The 20,671-nt window shown below is 45.2% G+C and overlaps 1 protein-coding gene across 1 annotated transcript in view; it reads left to right on the top strand.

Moving 5' to 3' along the window:
- Positions 1–20,013, top strand: part of LOC138480659 (zinc finger protein 135-like) — a 201,817-nt gene extending 181,804 nt beyond the window's left edge. The window contains exon 2 of the mRNA XM_069612327.1: positions 17,834–20,013. Within this exon, the coding sequence (XP_069468428.1) occupies positions 18,065–19,033 (969 nt within the window). The 5' untranslated portion in view covers positions 17,834–18,064 and the 3' untranslated portion in view covers positions 19,034–20,013. The remainder of the gene's footprint in view (positions 1–17,833) is intronic.
- Positions 20,014–20,671: the final 658 nt, after the last annotated feature.

The raw sequence follows: 20,671 nt of genomic DNA, 5'->3' as shown, positions 1-20,671 counted from the left end.
GGTGTCGTATTGTCATCACTGTCACTGTCAAAGCAGTCCTTGGGGATTGGCCCTAACAGTTCATTACCTAAATCAATGGAAAAATGTCGGTCATCAACCGCCATTCCAATAATGGTGCCTGCGGCTAGAGTAATACTCTTCAAGTCGCTGTTATCCACCTCTATTAGAATGGTGTCATGTTCTATGTTGACTAATGGAGTTGGGTTTACCCCAACCCTTGCTGTTGGAGAGAAGCGTTTAGATGTATGTAAGCATCAGGGTTTTGCAGATATTGTCCTCTTTTAACTTTCACTTCCAGGGAGAATTGTCGGGTCCTTTCTGGGATGGTGACTTCCTCTTTGATGTGAATTTCAACTGCATAAGGTAGCAATTGAGCTGACCTAAATGCTTTTTCTGGATCATCAAAGCCCATGGGATTATCAGCTAATCGGGACCAAGCTTTGAAGTTTATTAGGTCCAAACTAATGGCAAAGCGATTGAGAATGTCACTGCCTAAGTAAAAGGCGGCAGTGACGTCTCGCACGACCCAACAATTATGGACTATGCTCTTGTTGCCAATGGAGATTTTGAGCATCCACCTGCTTGGCAGGAGCTGTTTGGAATTAGGTGCTTCCAGGTCCATTTCCCATTTGTCTATCAGTTTGAATGTGGGAATGGCTGGATCTTTTGGGAGTTGGCGGAACATGGCTTTGCTGATGAAGCTCTTACCGTTGTTCACACACACTCGAGCGAGAACAGAGTCCTTCCCATCATTTAATTGGACAGGGTTGAACAACTGCTCTCCAATTTGCTGAATATCAGCCAGGCTCTGAGCTGATTTCACATCTTTCTGGACTATAGGAGTGGGAGTTTCCGATTGTGGATTGGTAAAGAATTTCAGGGTGTTTCCTTCCAGTGTGGAATACCACCTTAAACTGGAAGGAAGGTTGATTTTCAGAAATAGAGAGGACCCCCCATCACCAGTCTGTTGTCCTACTGCTATTACTGTCACGTCTGGAATTTGGTTGTTCTGGAAGTGAAATTCTACTTGGTCAGATTTTTGTTCAACCATGTGGCAGGTGCCGTTTAAACTAACATGGTTGACACTCTGTTTTAATTTTATTGGTTGGCTAGTCTGGGTCCAGAGGACCTTGTTTACGCAATCTATTAAGAATGACAAGCTCCTCAGGAGGTCATTCCCCAGTGAACAAGGGGTGCCCTCTGGAGTCACTACTATGACCGGGTGTTTCACCTTGTGTCGCCCGATCTTAATGTCCAAGTCTGCAGTCCCCTCAACGGGAATTTCCTTCCCGTCAAAGTTCTGCAGTTGTCCAGGAAGAGAGGTGAGAGGAATTTGGTAATTCCCTCCCCTTCCTGCATTCAGTTCATCAAAGGCCCTTCTGGACAGAAGGGTAGCTTGAGATCCCGTGTCCACCAGCGCTGAAATCGTACCCTGCCCCTGTACTTGTACCGGGGCATAATATCTTCCCTCCTTCTCCTCAAGGGGGCACAGATAATGCACATTTTCGGACAACTGGTGGGCTAACTTTCTGGTTTTGGACATCGCTAGCGAAGAGATTTGGGCAGAATTCTGTGGAGAGCCTTGGGAATCTGAAAGAAAAAGTTGGCAACTGGAGATCAGAGTCATTGTGGGTTCCCCTGGCTCCGGTTCTGGGCCGGCCCCCCCTTTTTGGAGGCAGTCATCAGGATGGGTTTGAACCAGGGGATTTTGGTATTGTGGGTTCTGGGATGAGATGATGGGCGGTGGTAGCTCAGTCTCCATATCTCCCCAGTCTGGATTGGAATCCCTTGGGACCCATTTTTCTTTGGGAGGAGTTCCCCCCTCTCTGAAGGAGAAGATCCTTTTCCCAGGATCCTCTGAGGATCCCTCTCCCTCAAATTGGAAGATCTGTACCTCCTCCTCAAACTGAGTCTGTTTGGGTCTTTTGTTTCTCCTACCCCCCCCTCTACCCCTTAGGAGGCAGACTTTCAGGGGTAAGAGATTTTGTTTCCGGTTCCTGGGTTTCCGGGGGCTGTTTACAAGTGAGGAAGGAAGCTTCCTCCAAGGCTTTACACCCCCCTTCCCTTTGTGCCTCCTCCCTGGGAACCGGTGAGTTATCGGGGTGCTGCCCCCGTCATTGTTCTGGGGCACCAGGTCCAGAGTTGGGTGCGTGCTGCGCCGGCATGCCGATCTGAGGGTTCTGCTGAGCCCTCAGTATGTGACCCAGATCCCGCGCCATGTTTTGAACCTGGCGCTCTAACTGGGAAACCCGCTCAAGCTGATACGGGGCCCTGTTTTCTCCCCTGGGCTGATCCCGGGAAGGGTAGCTATCCCTTCTTTGGTAGTACCCCTGGTTGGGAAGATTTGGATACCCCTCCACCCTTGGCCTCCCCTCTCACGGATTCGGTTGTCTGGGCTCAGGGAATTGGGGAAAGAAGGGTGGAGGATTTTGGGGCTGGAAGTTGGGTGGATACCTGGGGAAGAAGTTCTGCCCAGGGTTTGGTGAGTTTCTGCCCTCCTGTGAGATGTTGGGAGGGAAGTTCTCTGGGTTAGGTGCTTGGCTGGATCCCCCCCTTGGGCTGGAGGAGTCCACACATAACCCAGGATGGGTCTGTTTCCCTTGTAACGGGGGCTTACATAATCAGGAGAGCGAGGGACCCCATTTGTGGGGCTGCCTCCCTGGCTCCCTGTCTGTGACTGGCCCGAGGACCTTCTGGGCCTAGCATTATTAGGTGCAGGTAGGTTTTTAGGCCCCCCCATCTCCAACTCTAAAACGGGAGTGACCTTTACCTCTGCCACCTTGGCAGCAGCAGGGGTGTTGTTGGCTTTGGGCGCATTATTTTTATTTTCTATTGGCTTCTGCACCTCATAGATCCGGGTCGCCTGTTCAATGACCCAGTCTAAAGATCTTTTCTCGTGAAAATCCCTCACGAGCTGGGTCATTATGTATTTGGGCAAGGCATGGAAAAACGTATTAATAAATTCTCTGCTATCCGTGCGCACCCTTCTTGTGGTCTGTGCAAAAGCACGCTTTAACTCCTGCACAAACTCTTGTGGGGCCTGATCCTCCCCACTTTGTAAATTGTAGGCTGCCTTGCGAGCCTCTTGAGGATTTCTATGAGTAGAAAAATGTTTCAAGATGGCTGCCTTATAGGTGGACCATCTTAAATGATTTTGGTCCTCCAGCCCCGCAAAGAAACTGGAGTATTCCGGGGAGAAGGTCCACTTTACATATTGAATACAGCTTTGGCTGTCCTTCAAATGGAAAGTCTCCATCATTTGCTCAAACAACTCTAAGTGCTCCCAAACAGAATACTTGGCGTTCTTATGATAAGGCGTGATGACGCTCCTGATTGCCTTAATCTGCTTTAAGGGGTCCTTAAGTAAGGCCCTTTTTGTCTTATTGGCCCTTTTGGTCCGGGTAACCCTGGTCCATTCATCTTCTGACTCAGAGGCACTGCTCTCAGAGGTTCCCGTCTGTTCTTCCAGGTTTTCCCGGATTCTGCGAGCCTGGGAATGGCTGGCAGAATGTGGGGACCTGGTCTCCTGTGTCCTGCACCGTTCAGAGGAGTCTTCAGATTCCTCTTTGCTGCCAGGATTTGATGGGTACCCCCCCCACTGACCTAACTGGGCAGAGGTTTTCAGGATGCCCTTAATGGGCCTACTCTCCTGGGGTTCCCCATTAAATTGCACTGTGCTTGGGTGCCCATACCCGGATGCCCGCCCATCCATTCCTGGGAGGTACTGGCCTATGAGCCCCATGCTTCTGGCTGGATAGTAATCTGCCATCCCTGTGGCCCGGTGCTCATGTGCGCCAGGGGACATGGGGGTGGCAGAGTCCAGGGACTGAGAGAGATAAAGGCCTCTGGTACTAGGGCTCCTGAGGTTATGCTCAGGAGTATCCCTTTCCCAGCGAACCTGGTCTCTATCCGCCCCTGCTCCCTGTTGCAATGCAAGAGCCTGCGCCTTCAGTTCCTCAGTTAAGGCCTTACTAGACTCTATCAGTCTCTCCTGCATCGCGACCTGTTGTTGGAGCCTATCATTGTGCTGGCAGAGAGCCTCATTCTCTCTCTGCGTTTCCTGATTGGTCCTGGAGCACTGGGCCAGTCTTTGCTGCAGGAGGGTTACCTCCTGAGCTGTGTCCCTATTGGCCTGCTCCTTTCTTGCCAGAGCATCCGCCACCTTCCTGGTGTGCTCTAACAAGTTATGGTGTTCTTTTTGGAGGTCACCCAGTCCCTGGAGGGCCAAGTGATTTTCTTCTGTTTTTCTTTTTAAATGGCAGACTTCCTGGCCTAAGGCGTCTCTTTCCTGGCTAAGAGCCTGCATTTGTGCCGCCAGGTCGTCCCTCTGCCTTTGAAAGGCACCAGCTTTCTGGCGCTCCTGGTCAAACTCTGCCTGGGTATCCAGGTCTTTCAAAATCAGTTTATTGCTCTCTGCCTTCTCCCTATCTAGGTGGCTTTGCAGGGTGACTACCTGCTCAGCACATGCACTATTGAAGTCTAACTGTTGCTCCAGCTTTTTCTGGCTCTGCAGTAGGGAGTCCAAACCTTCTTGGTACTCCTTCTGCAAGGCCAGAAATCTGGTATCCTGGTCAGCCTTTTCCTGTTGCAGGATGTCCATATCCCTCTTTATTTTAATGATGTGCTGTCTACTCTCATTTTCTGACTCCTGGCTCCCCTGCAGCCTCTGCTCAGAAGAGACCAGGTCAGATTGGACCTTCTCTAACGCCATCTGTCGCTTATTCGCCAGATCTTGGCTTTCAGTACATTTATCCTGCATGTCTCCCATATATAGGTACAGGTATGCCGCTATCCTAACCATCTTGTCTTGTTCATCCTTAGCTTTAGGAGCCATGTATAGTTCACTTAGGGCCACATGTAAGGACCCTGATCTCTCCATGTATCTGACCTTGTTTCTGTGACCTGTTGCGTGATGGCCTGCAACCAGACCATACGGTCCTGGTGAGTCCACTCACCTCTCACAAATAACTTATGTAAGAAGTGCTCTCTGGCTATTTTCAAGTCTACTAAGGACGTCATTCTGGAATTTGAGTTCTTTCCTGACTTACAGAAGTTTGTCTTTTATTTTTGCAAAACAGATCTTTTCCTTAGAGCGTTCCTTTGAGGAGTGCTTTACAGCGTAACACAGCGTGGTGATCCGACCGGATATGTGTATCTGGTCAGCTGGCACACTGTATTAATCTGCACAAGTGATAGATCTAATCCGGAATCCCCGGCTACGAGCCCCCAATTTGTAAGAGGATTCAATTCAACACTACAGCTAAGTCAATGCCTAGTCTGGGATACTGAATGGAAACCCTTATTGATATATCTTTATGTCCAGTTCATGCGTTCTGGATGACTACCCCTATATAACACCCCTCTCTTGGAATCCCCCTGACCCCACTGAGCCAAGAAGTAGTTCTGTTTTGCAAGTTAAAAGATTTATTTGATAATTTAAACAATAGATATATATATCACACTTTATAATAATTAATAATTGGATATCACACTTAATCTGAGCAGTAATCAATAATGGATAGTCTGGCACTAGCACACTTGTGAATAGGAACAGAAGAATAAGGTGGTAGAGAATACTTTATATAAGTTCAGATGGATGTAATGTTGAATGAAAATGCAATACAGAAAATACTCAATATGATTTCAACAAAACAATGTAATCACTTTTCTCTGGCAATCCCCTCCCCCCTTTATGCAATGCAAGGAAATGGAAGGAAAGCACACAGTTCTCAGAAATGCAATCAAATGTAATTCAGTTCACCCCAGCAAGCTTAGACTACAGAAGTTTGAAACACAGGCCCAAAATGCTTTTATATGTGATAGCAATATATTGGAAAATGTGCTAAAATGATTTTAATTCTCTCTGGAGGTTCAGGGTGAGTGGTATCTAGTTAATATTAGTCCAGGCTCACTCTAGCAATGATTCAGGGATGGTTCTTAAGAGGCAAACAAATTTTTAGCAAGGAAAGCAAGGAAGCTGCTGTTTTCACACGTGGAGAAATTGCAAATCGCGGTAAAATTCGCGAGTGCGTTTTTCGCGATTAAAGTTCAAAGTGACAAGTGACAGCTATCAACTAGAAATGACAGGTGACAGTTAGGAGGCAGTTCTACTTAGATTAAAATAGCTTGGATTAGATTATTTTAACTAAGATATTGGTTCTGCACAGTTCTGCTAGCTACTCACAATATATTTAGAAATAGAATGGGCCTCGCCACGGATCTGGTCAGGTTTTCTTCACTTGCCACGGACGGTCTCTGCGCACAGCGTCGGGGTCAGCTCTACTCTGCTGGTCTGGTCTGGGTCACTGGTTCTGATCAGGTCTGTGGGTCCGGATACAGCGGTCTCCGGTTCAGCTGGTCTCTTTCTGGATACAACACTGCTCTCTGGCAAATGGCAAGAGTTCTTGCAAAGAATTCAAACAGCTCGCCTGGCTGTGATAATGGCAATGATTTGAGGCCTGCTAAAGAGGGATTTAGCTTGTAGTTGACCTCTCTGCTACAAATTCTGAAGTGAAGTCTTGGTCTCTGAAGGTGGATAGATTGAAGTCTCTATGTTGGCTCTCTGGAGGTTGATGGAGGTAAAGTATGGATTTTCCCGGCAGAGCGTCCCGCAGCAGATGGAATAGAATGTCCCTATCTGTCCTGGCTGTCTGCTTTTATGTGTTTTGAAAATGGGTGGAGAGACTAGCTTCCTAGGCCCTACCCCTCTCCACTTGTCATTGGCCACTTCCTCCTCTTCCCCTTGATTGGGGGAATGAAATGAAGTGTCATCATGATGAGGTCTGTTTATGATACAGAGAACCCACCCCTGTCAACTTTACACACAATCTATATTTGATCAAAAAGACATATTTCATAGCTACACAGTGGTTTGAAATTACATGCACCCATCACATATCACATGAGATATACCCTGTCCAAATCTGCTCTTCCTGAGAGCTTGCATTGAGAAATGGCAACATATTTCACTTTTTGGTCAGGTTACCAATATCAGATTCTTACTCAAATTTACCCAAATGTGTGCAAGGCATGCAGGCATTAATTGATGAAGTATCAGACTTTTCACATGCAGACATTTTAAGTAATACCCTCTTAACTGCTAGTTTGCCCCAGATCATGCCACCGGTTCTAAAAACCTCTTAAAATGTGGGCAGAAAAATCACAAGAATTATGGTATCATTTAAATAATTATGACAAGTCCGTACTATGAGTTATTCATCTTTTTCTAAAACCATATTCTGGCTACAGGGGTGTGGTTTCCCACGTCACATGGTGTAGAAACCAGTTTGTCCAGTTTCTGCCAGGCTCAGAGGCCCTGCCCCTCCCAGCTTCTGCCAAGAGGAAGCTGTTTTACGGTCCCCCAATAAACCATCTGCCTGGGCCCTGGAAGGCCCATTGTTCAAGAGGAAGCCATTTATGGCCACTTCAATAAACCCTCTGCCTGGGTCCTATGTTTAGTCTCTAGCAGTCCCTTGGTAATTCAATCAGAGAAGTGTCATATCCCTTTTGGTGGGAACAGCAAAAGGCAGCTAGGCCTGGGAACACAGCAGTTGTGCAAGTCTCAACTCCTGTCGGGGGTAGCTGGTGGGCAGAATTCAGTTCCTTAAACCAGGCCCCAGCTAATGTCACTTTTGGTTACCCAGTTTTCTGCATTCAAATAAAACTAACCATTTTTACATATGCAGCTAGAATGCTGATTCTAAGTTTCAAACTATGACATTTAAACAATTGCAACCTATGTGACACTCAAAAGTAGGTCACTCATTTCTTTTAAACATTTAGATTTTTAGTGTCTTTCAGTCCAAATTTACTTAAACTGCTGAAATCCACAGCTCAGCCAGTCTTGTTATAAACCTTCAAGTCACTTCAGAATATAACTTTAGATTGTATCCACCTCTCAGTAAGTCTTTCTTTGGCCTGCTTTGGGTTCATTTATTCAGTTTTACACAAAGTCTGGTGGTTTTAAAACGCCGGCTTTCTGATAGTGGTGAGTACTGGTAATGCAACCATTTTGGGGATTTTTCTTGGATTAATGCATTCCAAACAGGAATGGTTCTTACGTGGTAGTAAATTCTTGCTTAACATTGTTTTGATGGGGCTCCTTACAGTAAAATGGTTATGTGGAACCCCACAAAAGTGTTGAATCTTTAAAGTGGTCCAATGAGCCACGATTTCAGCAACTTTTTGACATCAGTAACAGTGGATTTTGTTAACAAAGATCTTTCTTTACACTGGTGGGTGGCAAGTTAGGTAACCATTTTGGTGTGCGCACAAACTGCGTGGTTCTCCTGGATTCTGGCGCACATGTGGGCTTTTTGGCCATCTTGGATTTTCTAAGCCCACAGCACCAAATGTTGCAGCATGATAGCTCAAACGTGGGTCAGGACACCCAACACTCCAAAGTTCATGAGTACAACCCCCCACCACTTAACTGACTGTACACACCGCAACATTACTGACCCTAACATTGACAAAAACAAACACCTTTATAACAAGTGCTGAATGCTGTAAGAACTCGAACCGTGACTCGTCGCTCACTACCCCGCAGCGTTACGGACTCACGCACCCTTGCGTGCCAACTTCATAACTGCCATTAACGCTTGCTGACATCTCCACAGTAATTTAGCTCTGTGCCTTCAAAACATGCTCCTAAACACTGCCTGTGTACCTTGATTATTTATGTTTGTGAACCCAGCCTACGTGCCAGTATTAAGTGACTGTTGTTTTTTAAATTGCGCCCTGCCTAAGGACTAGTCCTAAGCAATGTTGTACCCCATCTAAGTGACAGTATCTACTGATAGCTGAACGTTGCCTGGGTACCTCTATTACTACGTTTGTGAACACTTGCCAAGTATTACCACTACTGTGTGACTGTACGCCCAGGATAAAAGCCTATACAAAATGAAGGTTTGCACCCTGCCCAAGTGCCTGTATTAATTGGTTGTGAGCCCTGCTCACATACTAGCCATACCCAACTGTGGGTCCCGCCCTGTAACTGTTCTATTGACGGATTCCCCCTGATTATGGTCAGCTCAAAATGATTGTTACACTCTACCATTTCTGCAAGTATTAAAATGATTTTCTCAGTTATGGCCCGCCCACCTCCCAATTCCAATGAAATACCACCCACTCCCTTCCTGCCCCCTCTTATCTACCCTCAGTCAAAGCCCTACACTGAGAATCTCCCGACCACCTCCTATAACATGGCCTACAATGCCTCCCAGAGGAACAAACACTCAGAGTCCGATGAGCATGCCACACACCCCAGGCCCACTGCTAGCAGGAACCTAACCGTTGGTCTACACACAGAACAACAGTACTCTGCCAATAAACACAAATCCTGCACACACACCCCATATAAATACACACCCCATCACCTCCAGCACTTCCAGCTAAGAATAACCACCTCACACCTCCCACTTCTCAACCAGCAAAGCCAGTACCTAACACCTCGCCCATCCTCATCCAACTTGCACTCTTAAACGCACACTCTCTCCCTGCGCACGTGCCAGAAATCCGAGACCTCCTCACAAACTTAGATCTCGATGCACTAGCTATTACTGAATCCTGGCTGCATGAAGCAGCGGGGCCAGCTCTCTCCACAGCCCTCCCTCCAGGATACTCTCTACTCCGACAGGACAGACAGCTAACTAAAGGAGGTGGAGTGGCCCTTATTCTTAAGGACTCCCTATCAATCAGACAGATTATCTCCCCTCTAGGAGGTAATGTGGATGCCCTCACAGTGAAAGTCACCCTCACACCCAACTGCACAATTTCCATCCACGTCATCTACCAGCCGCCCGGCCATTACTCGACTTCCAGGACAACCTCCTCCATCTGTTAGGCAACAACCTGAAAAACTCCACCAAATCCCTACTACTGGGGGACCTCAACCTTGGCCTCAAAGACCCAAAGGACAAACAGGCTAAATCCCTTGCCAAAGCACTTCAGGACCTGGGATTCAAACAATGAATCTCCAGCCCCACTCATTCCAAAAGTCGCACCCTAGACTGGGTCGCGGAGCATCACTGCAACATTGACATCAGCTCAATCACCCCCTGTCCTTGGACAGACCACCACCTGCTCCACTTCTCCATTCCCACCGCGCCAGAAACCACCTCACTTATCACACCAGCGCAACTTGCTCTGGCGAGAAGCATGCATAAACTAACCAAAAACAATATTATTCCAGTCCTAGAAGCATCTGCCCTTAAGCCACCGTTCTCCAAAGACCCCATTGCTTTAGCTGAACTTTACAACCTGACAATCGAAGAAGCAATCAAAATGATTTCCCCTCTTGAAAGGAAGAAAGCTAAAAGATAAAAAATCCACTCCAACTCCTGGTTCACGAATGAACTCAAAGAATTACGCTCCATGAAATGGACAGCACTCAAAAACTGGCACTCTAACTCCCAAGACTCCACTCTACTAGCGTACAATCAATTCCACCCAATTCTCCATATTCAAGGAACTAGACACCTCTAACACCCATACCTTTGACACTGTAAAACATGAATCATGATGTACACATATCCAGGCTGCAATGCTCAAAAAGATTGAACTCTTACAAACAAAAATCAAATCCCACTTTGAGGCCTAACCCAAATCTAAACCGCACAATCCACTGTTAGGCAGGAACCTGTGCAGTTCCCTCTGGGACCACTGCAAAAGTAGTAAGACTAGAGGTGGTTGGCAGTAAACCCAATTGGTAGCAGTCTGTACCACCCAGATTTACCTGGTAGCTGTGGCTGAGCAGTCAGACTTCTCTCAAGAAGAGTTAGGCAGTATCTAGAGTATTCACAATAGGTCAATAGAACACAGTATAACAAGCAAACACTGACCAGAGCTTGGTGTAAAAAAGATATAATTATTTATTTAAAAACACATCTAGTTAAACACACTGGCCCTAATATCAAGCAGTTCAAAAACACGGTCACTAAAAGATATACACTCCCTTCAACGATTATTAGACAAGTCTTAAGTAAAGCAACACTTATTTTCAGACAGCGGTGAGCGCTTAACGAAGATGGCACTTTAATCAATCGGTTTAAGAGGGAGAGAAAGGCAGAGCAAAGATAGCAACAGATCCCAACACTTTCGGAGAACACAGTAAGAGAAGGAGGCAGGTTAAAACCGCACAGTCAAAGTTAAAAAGGCCGGACCCACTTTAAGAGGCTCCGGTCGAAATGTGTTCAAGGTCACACAGTTGAAAGTGCCCAAAAGTCTCGCAAAAGGTTCAGAAAAAGTTGGACCAAAAGAAAGGGACCAGTTAGATGGTCAAGGCGGCCAGCCCAGTCCAGAAGGTTAAGAGGTTATTGTTACCTTGTAGCAATCTTTAGAAAGGGAGGCCTGGCGGACACGGTACCTTAAAATGGTGAGAACGCTCCAGCAGGGGCAGTTCTTCCTGGCAGTGGGTGCAAGTCGGTGCTTCGTCCGGGGGAAGAGAGGACCGCGTCGTGGAGGAAAACAGGAGTCCGTTGCACTGCCAGGGAAGAAACCAGCCGCGGAGTTCTCAATTAAAAGGAGTGGTCCTTTTATTTGCGATCCAGTGGTAAGTGGCTATCCGGTTGCCGGGGTGCTTGGCACGGGCAATTCAACCACGAGACGTCCGGGGATGCGAGAAAAGAAAGTAAACTGGTTGTGCCCACCAGTCAAGGGAAGAAGACTCTCCAGCAGGGATATCTCCTCTGTCGTTGGAAAGTGGTGAGTCGGTTCAGCAGGGCTCCACCGGTGGTGTCATCATAGCAGGTCGGCTCAGCTTCTCCCTCGTCGGATTTTCAGGTCCTGTGGCGACTTCTGAAGTTCCAGTCCCCAAAGCCCTGCTTTTATGCAGAAAACCCCCATTCATTCAGCCTAGCTGTCAATCAAACATGCTAAGTGGTGAGCGGGGTGGCTCACCACTTGGGCCAATCATGCAAGAGTGTGACTTGGGTTGGCAAGGCAACTTAGTTCATGATGCCTAAGCCCCCTCCAATACCCCTTTTGGTACTTTGGAAGGCTTCTGTGTAGAAGCCCACCAAAAGTGGAACAAAGGGCTCGACCTTTGGTTTGGAGTTACAGAGGCGAACACAAACGCAATTTAAAAACTGAGCTTTGGCAGAAAATACCAACCGGTGAATTAATATTAAATAAATAAATTGGCGGTATGTTAGAGGCTATGTAAAAAAAGTATTAGCCTCGAACAATGGGAAAATCCCATAGAGATATATTCACGGTTGAATATAAAAAGTAGTATCCACTGCCACCAGCCAAAACTTGACGAGGGAGGACGGGACAGTGCCCCCTCGAACAACAGACCCAGGGTCAATCGAATTGCCCCTACCAGTATGTCCACAATATGATAGTTTGTACTGGTTCTGTTAGTAATTTGGGAATAGTAAAGCCAATGGTGACTTTACATGCCCTGGGAGACAGTAGTCAGTCCCAGGGTATGGAGTCTATGGTGGGGGGTCACTATGACACCCCGGTGTTACTGCACGGGGGTGCAGTGTAACACACATAGAAAAAACATATGAGACCCTATGGAGTAAAAGGCCCCATAGCCCATGAAACACATTAACATTCAAAGGAACACCACACATCATGTCCAAGAGTGGGAGAAAAAGAGTCTCACTCTTGGCAGGAGAAAAAAGCAAACTCCAGAAATCCAGCAAAGCTGCTGGGGGACACACTAGGAAATTCAGCCTAAACAGAGAATTCTCCGTAACACCCACCATCAAAGAACCCATCAGCCACGCACAAAAAAACATTCTTCACCTTCAGAGAGGTGTCTGAAATAGAAGTACTAGCCATCATGGAAAGCATAAAACCTTCGAACTGCAAAGGTGATGTCTACCTGGCCAATCTAATCAATGATTATGCAGAAACATTAACACCTTTCTTGACAGCATTCATTAATGCTTCCTTCACCTTAGGCACTGTCCCCTCCTGCCTCAAAGATTTCTGGGTTCTCCCCCTGCTGAAGAAACCATCCCTAGACCTAGAGTCCCCAAACAACTACAGACCCATCACCACCGTGCCCTTTCTATTAAAAATCCTGGACAAAGTGGCATCAAACCAACTCCAACTCTTCCTAGAAGCCAACAGCATCCTAGGTAAGAGGAAATCTGGTTTCCACCCTGGTCACGGAACAGAAACTGCACTACTAGACTTAGGAAATCAATTTGGGGAAATAATGGATGAAGTAAAGCCTGCCCTTCTCCTCCTTCTTGACCTGTCTGCAGTGTTTGATCTGATAGACCACTCGACACTCTGTAAACAACTCATCAATTCCACCCAATTCTCCCAAAAAACCATGGCTTGGATTACCTCATTCCTTGAAGGAAGAGCCATGAAGGTATTCTCAGAGCAAGCCTGTGCAGCTCCTATCACCATATACTGTGGAGTCCCACAGGGTTCCTTCACCTTCCCAACACTATATAACCTCTTTACCCTACCCCTCTTCAACGATCTGGACAATCTTGGCATAGCATACACAAACTATGCCGACGATACCGAAGTTCTCCTTCGCTTAACAGGCTTGTACAATACAGACGCAGATTAACTCAGTAAAATCTACGCCACCATCCAAGCCTGGATGGCAACCAACGGATTATGCCTCAATGAGGATAAAACCAAGCTCCTCTTAGTAGGCCCTGAGGAAATTCTAAATAAGCTTGACAAACAATATGATTCCTTCTCTATTGACGACTCTCAAATTCCAGTCTCAACTTCAGTCAAACCCTTGGGGTATATATTAATTCCACGCTCTCAATGTCATGCCAAGTCAGTGCTATTGCATCCTCCGCCTCTCTCACAACCAAAATAATAAATGCAGTCAAACCATTGCTATCAAAGACAAACTGCCTCTCCATAGCCAGGGCCACCCTAGGAGCGATACTAGACTATTGTAACATCTTGTTTGCTGGCACCTCCTCAAAAAACTTGTACTGCCTTCAAGTTATACAAAATAAAGCACTAAGGGTTGCCCTCAGCATTCCCAAAAGAGAGCACATCACCAGCGCCAGAAAAAAAGTCCATTGGCTTCCAGTGAAAGAGAGAATACTATTCAAAACCATGTCCATTACCCACAAATGCCTATCTCTCACAGCCCCCCTACCTATCAGAAAGAATTGCCAAAGTAACATCCTCCAGACCCATCAGGACACATCATTCCAACCAGCTTAAAATCCCCACCATCAAAAGAGCCAAAGCAGGAAGTACCAGCTATACATTCCTTCTCTATAAGCAATGGAACGCCCTCCCTAGCATCTTGCGAAATGAAACCTCCTATCTATCATTTCGCAAATCACTGAAAACCAAACTTTTCAGATAAACTCACCAGTACCCCCTCTCCCCCCCTCACCCGGCACAGGCTAGGCCCCTGACGCCTCCATCACCCGGCTCTATCACTCTGACTGTTTTTCTGTAACTGCTCACCTGTCTGGCAAAATGTTCAATGTAACCAAGAACCACAGACAGGTGCCTATGTTCTCTTCCTCTGTGTAATGAAGTAAGCTTTGCTGTAACAGCGCCACGATGCCCCAGGGCCGCTTTGTGCACTTTATACATTTTAAATAAATAAAATAAAATAAATAATCCCTTTAGGACTATACCAATTACCAAAACACTGGGAAAAGATGGTTACTTTTGAATTCCAACCATGCAAATCCCGTGAAATAATGGGGAAATTAATTGATTTGATTACAAAAATACCCTAAGGATTTACACAGGCAAATGGAGATTCTTCACAGGGCAATGACTGAAATACAGACAAATGGGGATTTTCAATGAGGATTTGCTAACATACACAGGCAAACTGGGAAGTTCTTCAATGGGGAGATTACTAAAATACACAGGCAATTGGGGATTTAAATGGGGGAAATATTGAATGCAATGCTACAAGAACACAGAGCTTAGACACTCTATGGTTTCTGGGGTTTGGTTTACTTACAGGAGAGGTCTGGACTGGACATCAGGGAGCATCAGAGCACCACTGCTGGGGCAGCCAACGGGGTCAGTCAAGGATTTCCTCTTTCCTCCAAGGGGTCCTAAGTCAACTACTATTTCTCCTGGCACCTCTGCAAGATGTAGGCCTCCCTGCTAGTGCTGGGATGGATCAGAGTTCAGCAGCAGCTCATCTCAGATGTTAATGGGCAGAAAAGACCTCATTTGAGGCAGGTGACTTATTTATAGGGCAAATGACATCATTAATGTGTGTGTGTTCCTGCAGAATGGATTGTTCCTGTGTCACTAGTCCACTCCCATCTGTGTGCTGATAGGTCCAGATAATGTAGCAGTGTTTTAGGATACCAGGGGAGGAGACTTATTCATCATCTTCCTTCGACAGGGGGGCTTGGTCTAGTTCAGGGACATAGAATTATCATCGCATGACAAGTGCCCTTAATCTTCATATTTTGACACATATGAAGGCATTTTTTAAATCTATATTTTACTGCGAGTCAAATGATGCTACTCAGGAGTTTGTATGTCATTCCTGTGCGGAGCTACAGTTGTTCCTCATTTACTCCAGAATTATATCAGTGGTAAATGTGTCCCTTGGTGGGCGGCATATGAATCATATTTTACATGTTTTATCAAATTTGTATGGCTCTCACATTCATACGGAGGGCCACAATGCATTTTTACTAATAACTTTTGGTATGTTTGTCTCACCAAAATTGTTTTTACATGTTGAGAAGCGGCTCGCTGACAGCTTTTCATAAATCCTACCATGACTATGATGCAACACATATTACCAATTTTAAAAGATGAAAACCATTTCTCCACAATTATACAATCGACAGTCAAACCACTCCTTAAACCTGGCTCCCACCCTTGCCATGTGCCTGTTCCTGGCTGTGACGTCAAGAGGGGTCCTGTGCTGGGATTAGCTTGCACATTCCAAGAGCTAATTGCCTACTAAGGCAAGTTTTAGTGCGGCCTAAGTGACCTGGGTCATAAAAGCTGGGGAACAGAGCTGTCTTTATCTTGTCCACACCACAAATCTGATCTCTACAAGTATTTTGTTTGTATTTTTAAAGGAAGGACCTCATGTCTGCAGTGGGCCAGGCCTACATCCCAATGACAACATGGGCTTTGAAATTTAGTTTCACAAAACAGAGAGAAACGAAACCAATGCAAGCAACCCACTTAGCCAACATTACCTTTTAACTCACATTTTCACTTTAAAACGACTCTTGAGAGGCACACAATTTCAACATGGATAAATGTCATTACAAAGTTGTACCCTGCATACAGTGGTTAAGGAGAGAAACATAATTACACTATTAGTGTAATTCTGGCTTTGCAAAGTGTCATTTAGAAGCAAAATCGCAATGTCATTTTGTTAGTTTCAGCCATGAAAAGGGCCTTCATTTTACTTCAGTAGTTTAACCCAGTTCAACCTCCCAGCATGACAGAAACTAAGTTAATATTTTACAAATCTTGCACACATTTTAATGAGCATATCTTTAGTTTAAAGGGAAAAACAGAATTACTAATTTCATTTAATGTTCATAACAGAAGCCGATCTGCTTCACTGCAACTGCTGCTCATAATACGGATGTCCCATTGAGGCTTCTGGGGACTGTAGTTTCTGAGAAGGTTACTTCAGCTCTCCAATAATTTGGCAAACCTTGCAATGTGCCTTCCCTTATGCCAGGCAATTGGCATTTTTATGCATCTGAGTTTTTTGAGGCTCAATTTCACTCCCTTTTGCTTTGAAAGTGCAGGGCCTCATTTCCACATTATTTCGGTACAGGCCTGGGAATTTGGGGAGTCCTTATAACTGACTCTACCCTTTTTATTTCTTTTCTCCAGTGGTCATTTCACCCCACAGGACAACTGTTCTAACATATTCATTTTTGTTTTAATAGTTTTTATACTGATGAAGAATAATCATTTATTTTTAATGTTTTAATATTTTATTACTTGAGTAAATGATGGTTTTAAATAGATGGATATTTAAAAGGGTTACCCAATGAATTTTATTCATGATATATATGATTTGATTGCATTTGTGTTATTGTTTGGTGAAATTAACTCTGAAACAAATTGTTATATTCTTGTGTTTTATGTTTTAGGAGTTATTATTCTGTTTTTGTAAAAAATATTTTAGAACTAAATACAAATAAACGTAAATAAAATTAGTGGGTTCATAGGGAATCTGGCTGCTATGTAGCAGGTGCTTAAACAGGGCTAATTCCATAAGAACCCATTTCTTTTCTTGCATAAAGATCTAATGCAGGTGTAAAAGGAAGTGCACCGACAAGACATAGAAGCTTGTATGTCTGCTCTGTGGCCCTGACCCGCCACGCAGTCACTACTGCAAAATTAGTCAAATGGAGGTGTGAAAGCATTAACCCTTCCTTTCACACCTCTTTTTCCAATTCTGCCCCATTTAAAATGTGCCTCTTTGTATCTCATATGGAATCACTGGGTCTTGTGGCATCTAAGTTTCTTGCTAGAATGTCTGAGGGTGCAATCATATTGGCTTTGGATGTGGGGTAGTGATGTTATTACTTACCATAACCTTCAGTACTCCCGAATCCACTCTTCCTCTTCACAGTACTTGCACCCACCTTTCCTACACGGGATAATGGATTGTCCCATCATTGGTGTCATACATGGTCTTCATTGGTAGTTAGGGAGTTTGACATTGCGGGTCGTAGGTCCAGGGGAATGCAATAAGAATGTACTCCAGCCAGAAGGTGGGTGCCTTGACTGTTAAGGCCTGTGATGTGCAAGAGTCGGTCAATGAGCACTGAAGATTACCCGTAAGAAATCAGAGCATTATCCTGCAGAGTGTACAATGACATGAAGCTATGTCTGAAACCTTTGTTTCGTTCAACAGAGATCTGAGCCATCACCGAAAGCAACAGTCTGCAAAATAACATAAGGGAAGTACTACAGAAATGGGCAGCATCATTCCACTGAATCTGTAAAGAACTTGGCACCCTCTCAGAAGAGCCCAATGCCCGGCACATCTATGAGGATCCATGCAAAGGAGAAAGCCTTTGCCTGTAGAGTTTGAGAGAAGTGCTTCACTCACACTTCCAGTCAACACACACATATAAGATTTCACATGGCTGAGAAACCCTATAAATGTACTGAGTGTAAGAAATGTTTCACACAGATCGCAAACCTCTTAAGCCATTTTATGATCCACACTGGGGAGAAGCCCTACGAGTGCACAGAGTGTAAGAAAAGCTTCAGTCGTTCCACCTCTCTGAGATCCCATTATTGGACCCATACTGTGGTGAAGCCGTATGAGTGCACAGAGTGCAAGAAAAGCCTAAGGGACCACTCCGCTCTAATAAGCCATCAGAGGACCCATACTGGAGAGAAGCCCTACAAGTGCACAGAGTGCAAGAAAAGCTTCATTAATGTTTCAACTCTGAGAAGACATCAGATAGCACATACTGGGGAGAAGCCCTTTGAGTGCACAGAGTGCACAAAAAGCTTCAGTAAATTATCAGTTCTGCGAATACACCAGAGAACACATACTGGAGAGAAGCCCTACGCGTGCACAGAGTGCATGAAAAACTTCAGTAAATCATCAGCTCTGAGAATCCACCAGAACACCCATACTGGGGTGAAGCCCTATGAGTGCACAGACTGCAAGAAAACCTTCACTCACTCCTCAACTCTTAGCAAGCACAAGAGGATCCATACTGGCGTGAAACCCTACAAGTGCACAGAGTGCACAAAAAGCTTCCATCAGTCTGCACATCTAAAAAGCCATCTGAGGATCCATACCGGAGAGAAGCCGTATGAGTGCACAGAGTGCACAAAAAGCTTCAGTCAAATATCAGCTCTGAGAAACCATCATAGGACCCATACTGGGGAAAAGCCCTACAAGTGCACAGATTGCAAGAAAAGCTACAGTAATCTATCAACTCTGAGAAGACATCAGAGGATCTATTCTGGAGCAAAGCCCTACAAGGGCACAGTTTGCAAGAAAAACTTCAGTTATTCTTCCGCTCTGGGAAGCCATCAGATTATATGCACTTGCGAGAAGTCCTACAAGTGCTCGGAGTCAAAGGAAAGCTAGAGAGAATCCTCAGCTCTCATCATGCATCAGAGGGTCCATTATTGGAAAAGACTGGAGGTCCATCTACACTTTTGAGATCTTTGAAAACCTGACTGTTCCCATAGTTGTTATGAATGTACTCTTGTTAGTGATTAGCACTCACCAGTAAGCTTACCGGTGCCGTTGTATCCGGACCGGCAAACTCATAATGAGGGCCAAGGACTTGCAGTGCCCTCTGGTTGCTCTTTGGACTGATATAAATGGAAGCCAGAACAGCCAAAACATACAAAGGGCCTGATCACAACTTTGGCGGTAACGCCGGTGGCATTACCGCTGGCAGTATTAGCCCTACCGCCGAACTCCCCAGTGCTAATAGCGCCGGCTCACGAGTTTGGTGGTAATGTAATTCCCCATTCCCCATTGAGCCCATTCGGGAATGCCCCATTCCCCATTGGGCTCAATGGGGAAAATGTGCACTCTTACCGCCGGCGGATTTCCCGCCGGCGGTAATAGCACACATTTTTGGTGGATTTCCCCCCAGCCAAGAGCTGGGGCGAAATCCACCGAAGTCCTGATTTGGCGGACCCTTAAATTCGGCGGTAATAGCGCGACCGCCGTATTTAAGGGTTACCGCCAAAGTCGTGATGAGGCCCAAAGTCTGGCCAAATGTTTTGCATCTTCCGAAATCGATATGAGAGTGAGGCCGCAAACTGTTACTGAGACAAATTGTGGCCGGATGGATATGAGGAATGCCAGCGACGGAGGAAGGACTAAACAAAGAAAAGAAGAAGCCAGTATTGGTCATTTGAGTTATGTGTTTAAAATTGAATATTTTACTCATAGCACCTCCAGATTTGACTTGTAAACTTATACAGAGATTAGCTATAACTAATTTCTAAGAATTGTTAAATTTGAAAAACGGCACTGTTGTCTCTTTTGCTGTGAACTAAACTTAAACTATTGTTATACATTTTTAAAATACTATGTTAAAACTCAGTGTTCATCTGCAATATCATGATTGAATTATTTTTACATTTAAAAATGTTGTACATAACCTGCTCATCATGTGCCATGGTTCGATTCTTTTCATATGTAAACATGTCACGCCTGAAGTATGTGCTGACGTGTGCTGTCTGTTATGTGGATTGTTTCTAAATCACATTTCTCTCATTTTGGAACATAATACAGTAACAAACATTATCTGCACTGCTGTTTCAATACCGAGATTTAACACTGTGGAGCTCATTATTATGATAGTGAAGAGTGAAAATCATGCATACAATATATGAGTAAACATTTTCCGCATGGCTTTTTCTCCATGCCATTCTTTCATTCATTTCTATGGTGGAGAGGGGAGCATGGAACAGAATATTCCTTTCCGTCACCCCTATCCTCCCTGCCATACAAAGACAGCAGCATTTATGCCAGTCTGGTATTTACATGCTGGCATAAATGCTGTGGGTTCCTCCTATAGAATCCGCCTGCTTGATACACAAGCAGAAAGAAGGTGGACTCCATAGAAGCTATTGTAATGCTGCCTGCCGTGAGTAAATGGCAGTCAGCATTGCCTTAATTTTCACTGTGAAAGGCAACACAAAGGCATCCATGCAATTGCACCTACTTCAAGGCATTTCACTGCAAATGATGAACGTTACATGG

This window comes from Ambystoma mexicanum, chromosome 5p, assembly GCF_040938575.1.
Source record: "Ambystoma mexicanum isolate Mex_15411 chromosome 5p, UKY_AmexF1_1, whole genome shotgun sequence".
NCBI classification, from domain to species: domain Eukaryota; kingdom Metazoa; phylum Chordata; class Amphibia; order Caudata; family Ambystomatidae; genus Ambystoma; species Ambystoma mexicanum.
The sequence above is the reverse complement of the archived record's forward strand: the minus strand, read 5'-3'. Positions and strand labels throughout refer to the sequence as shown.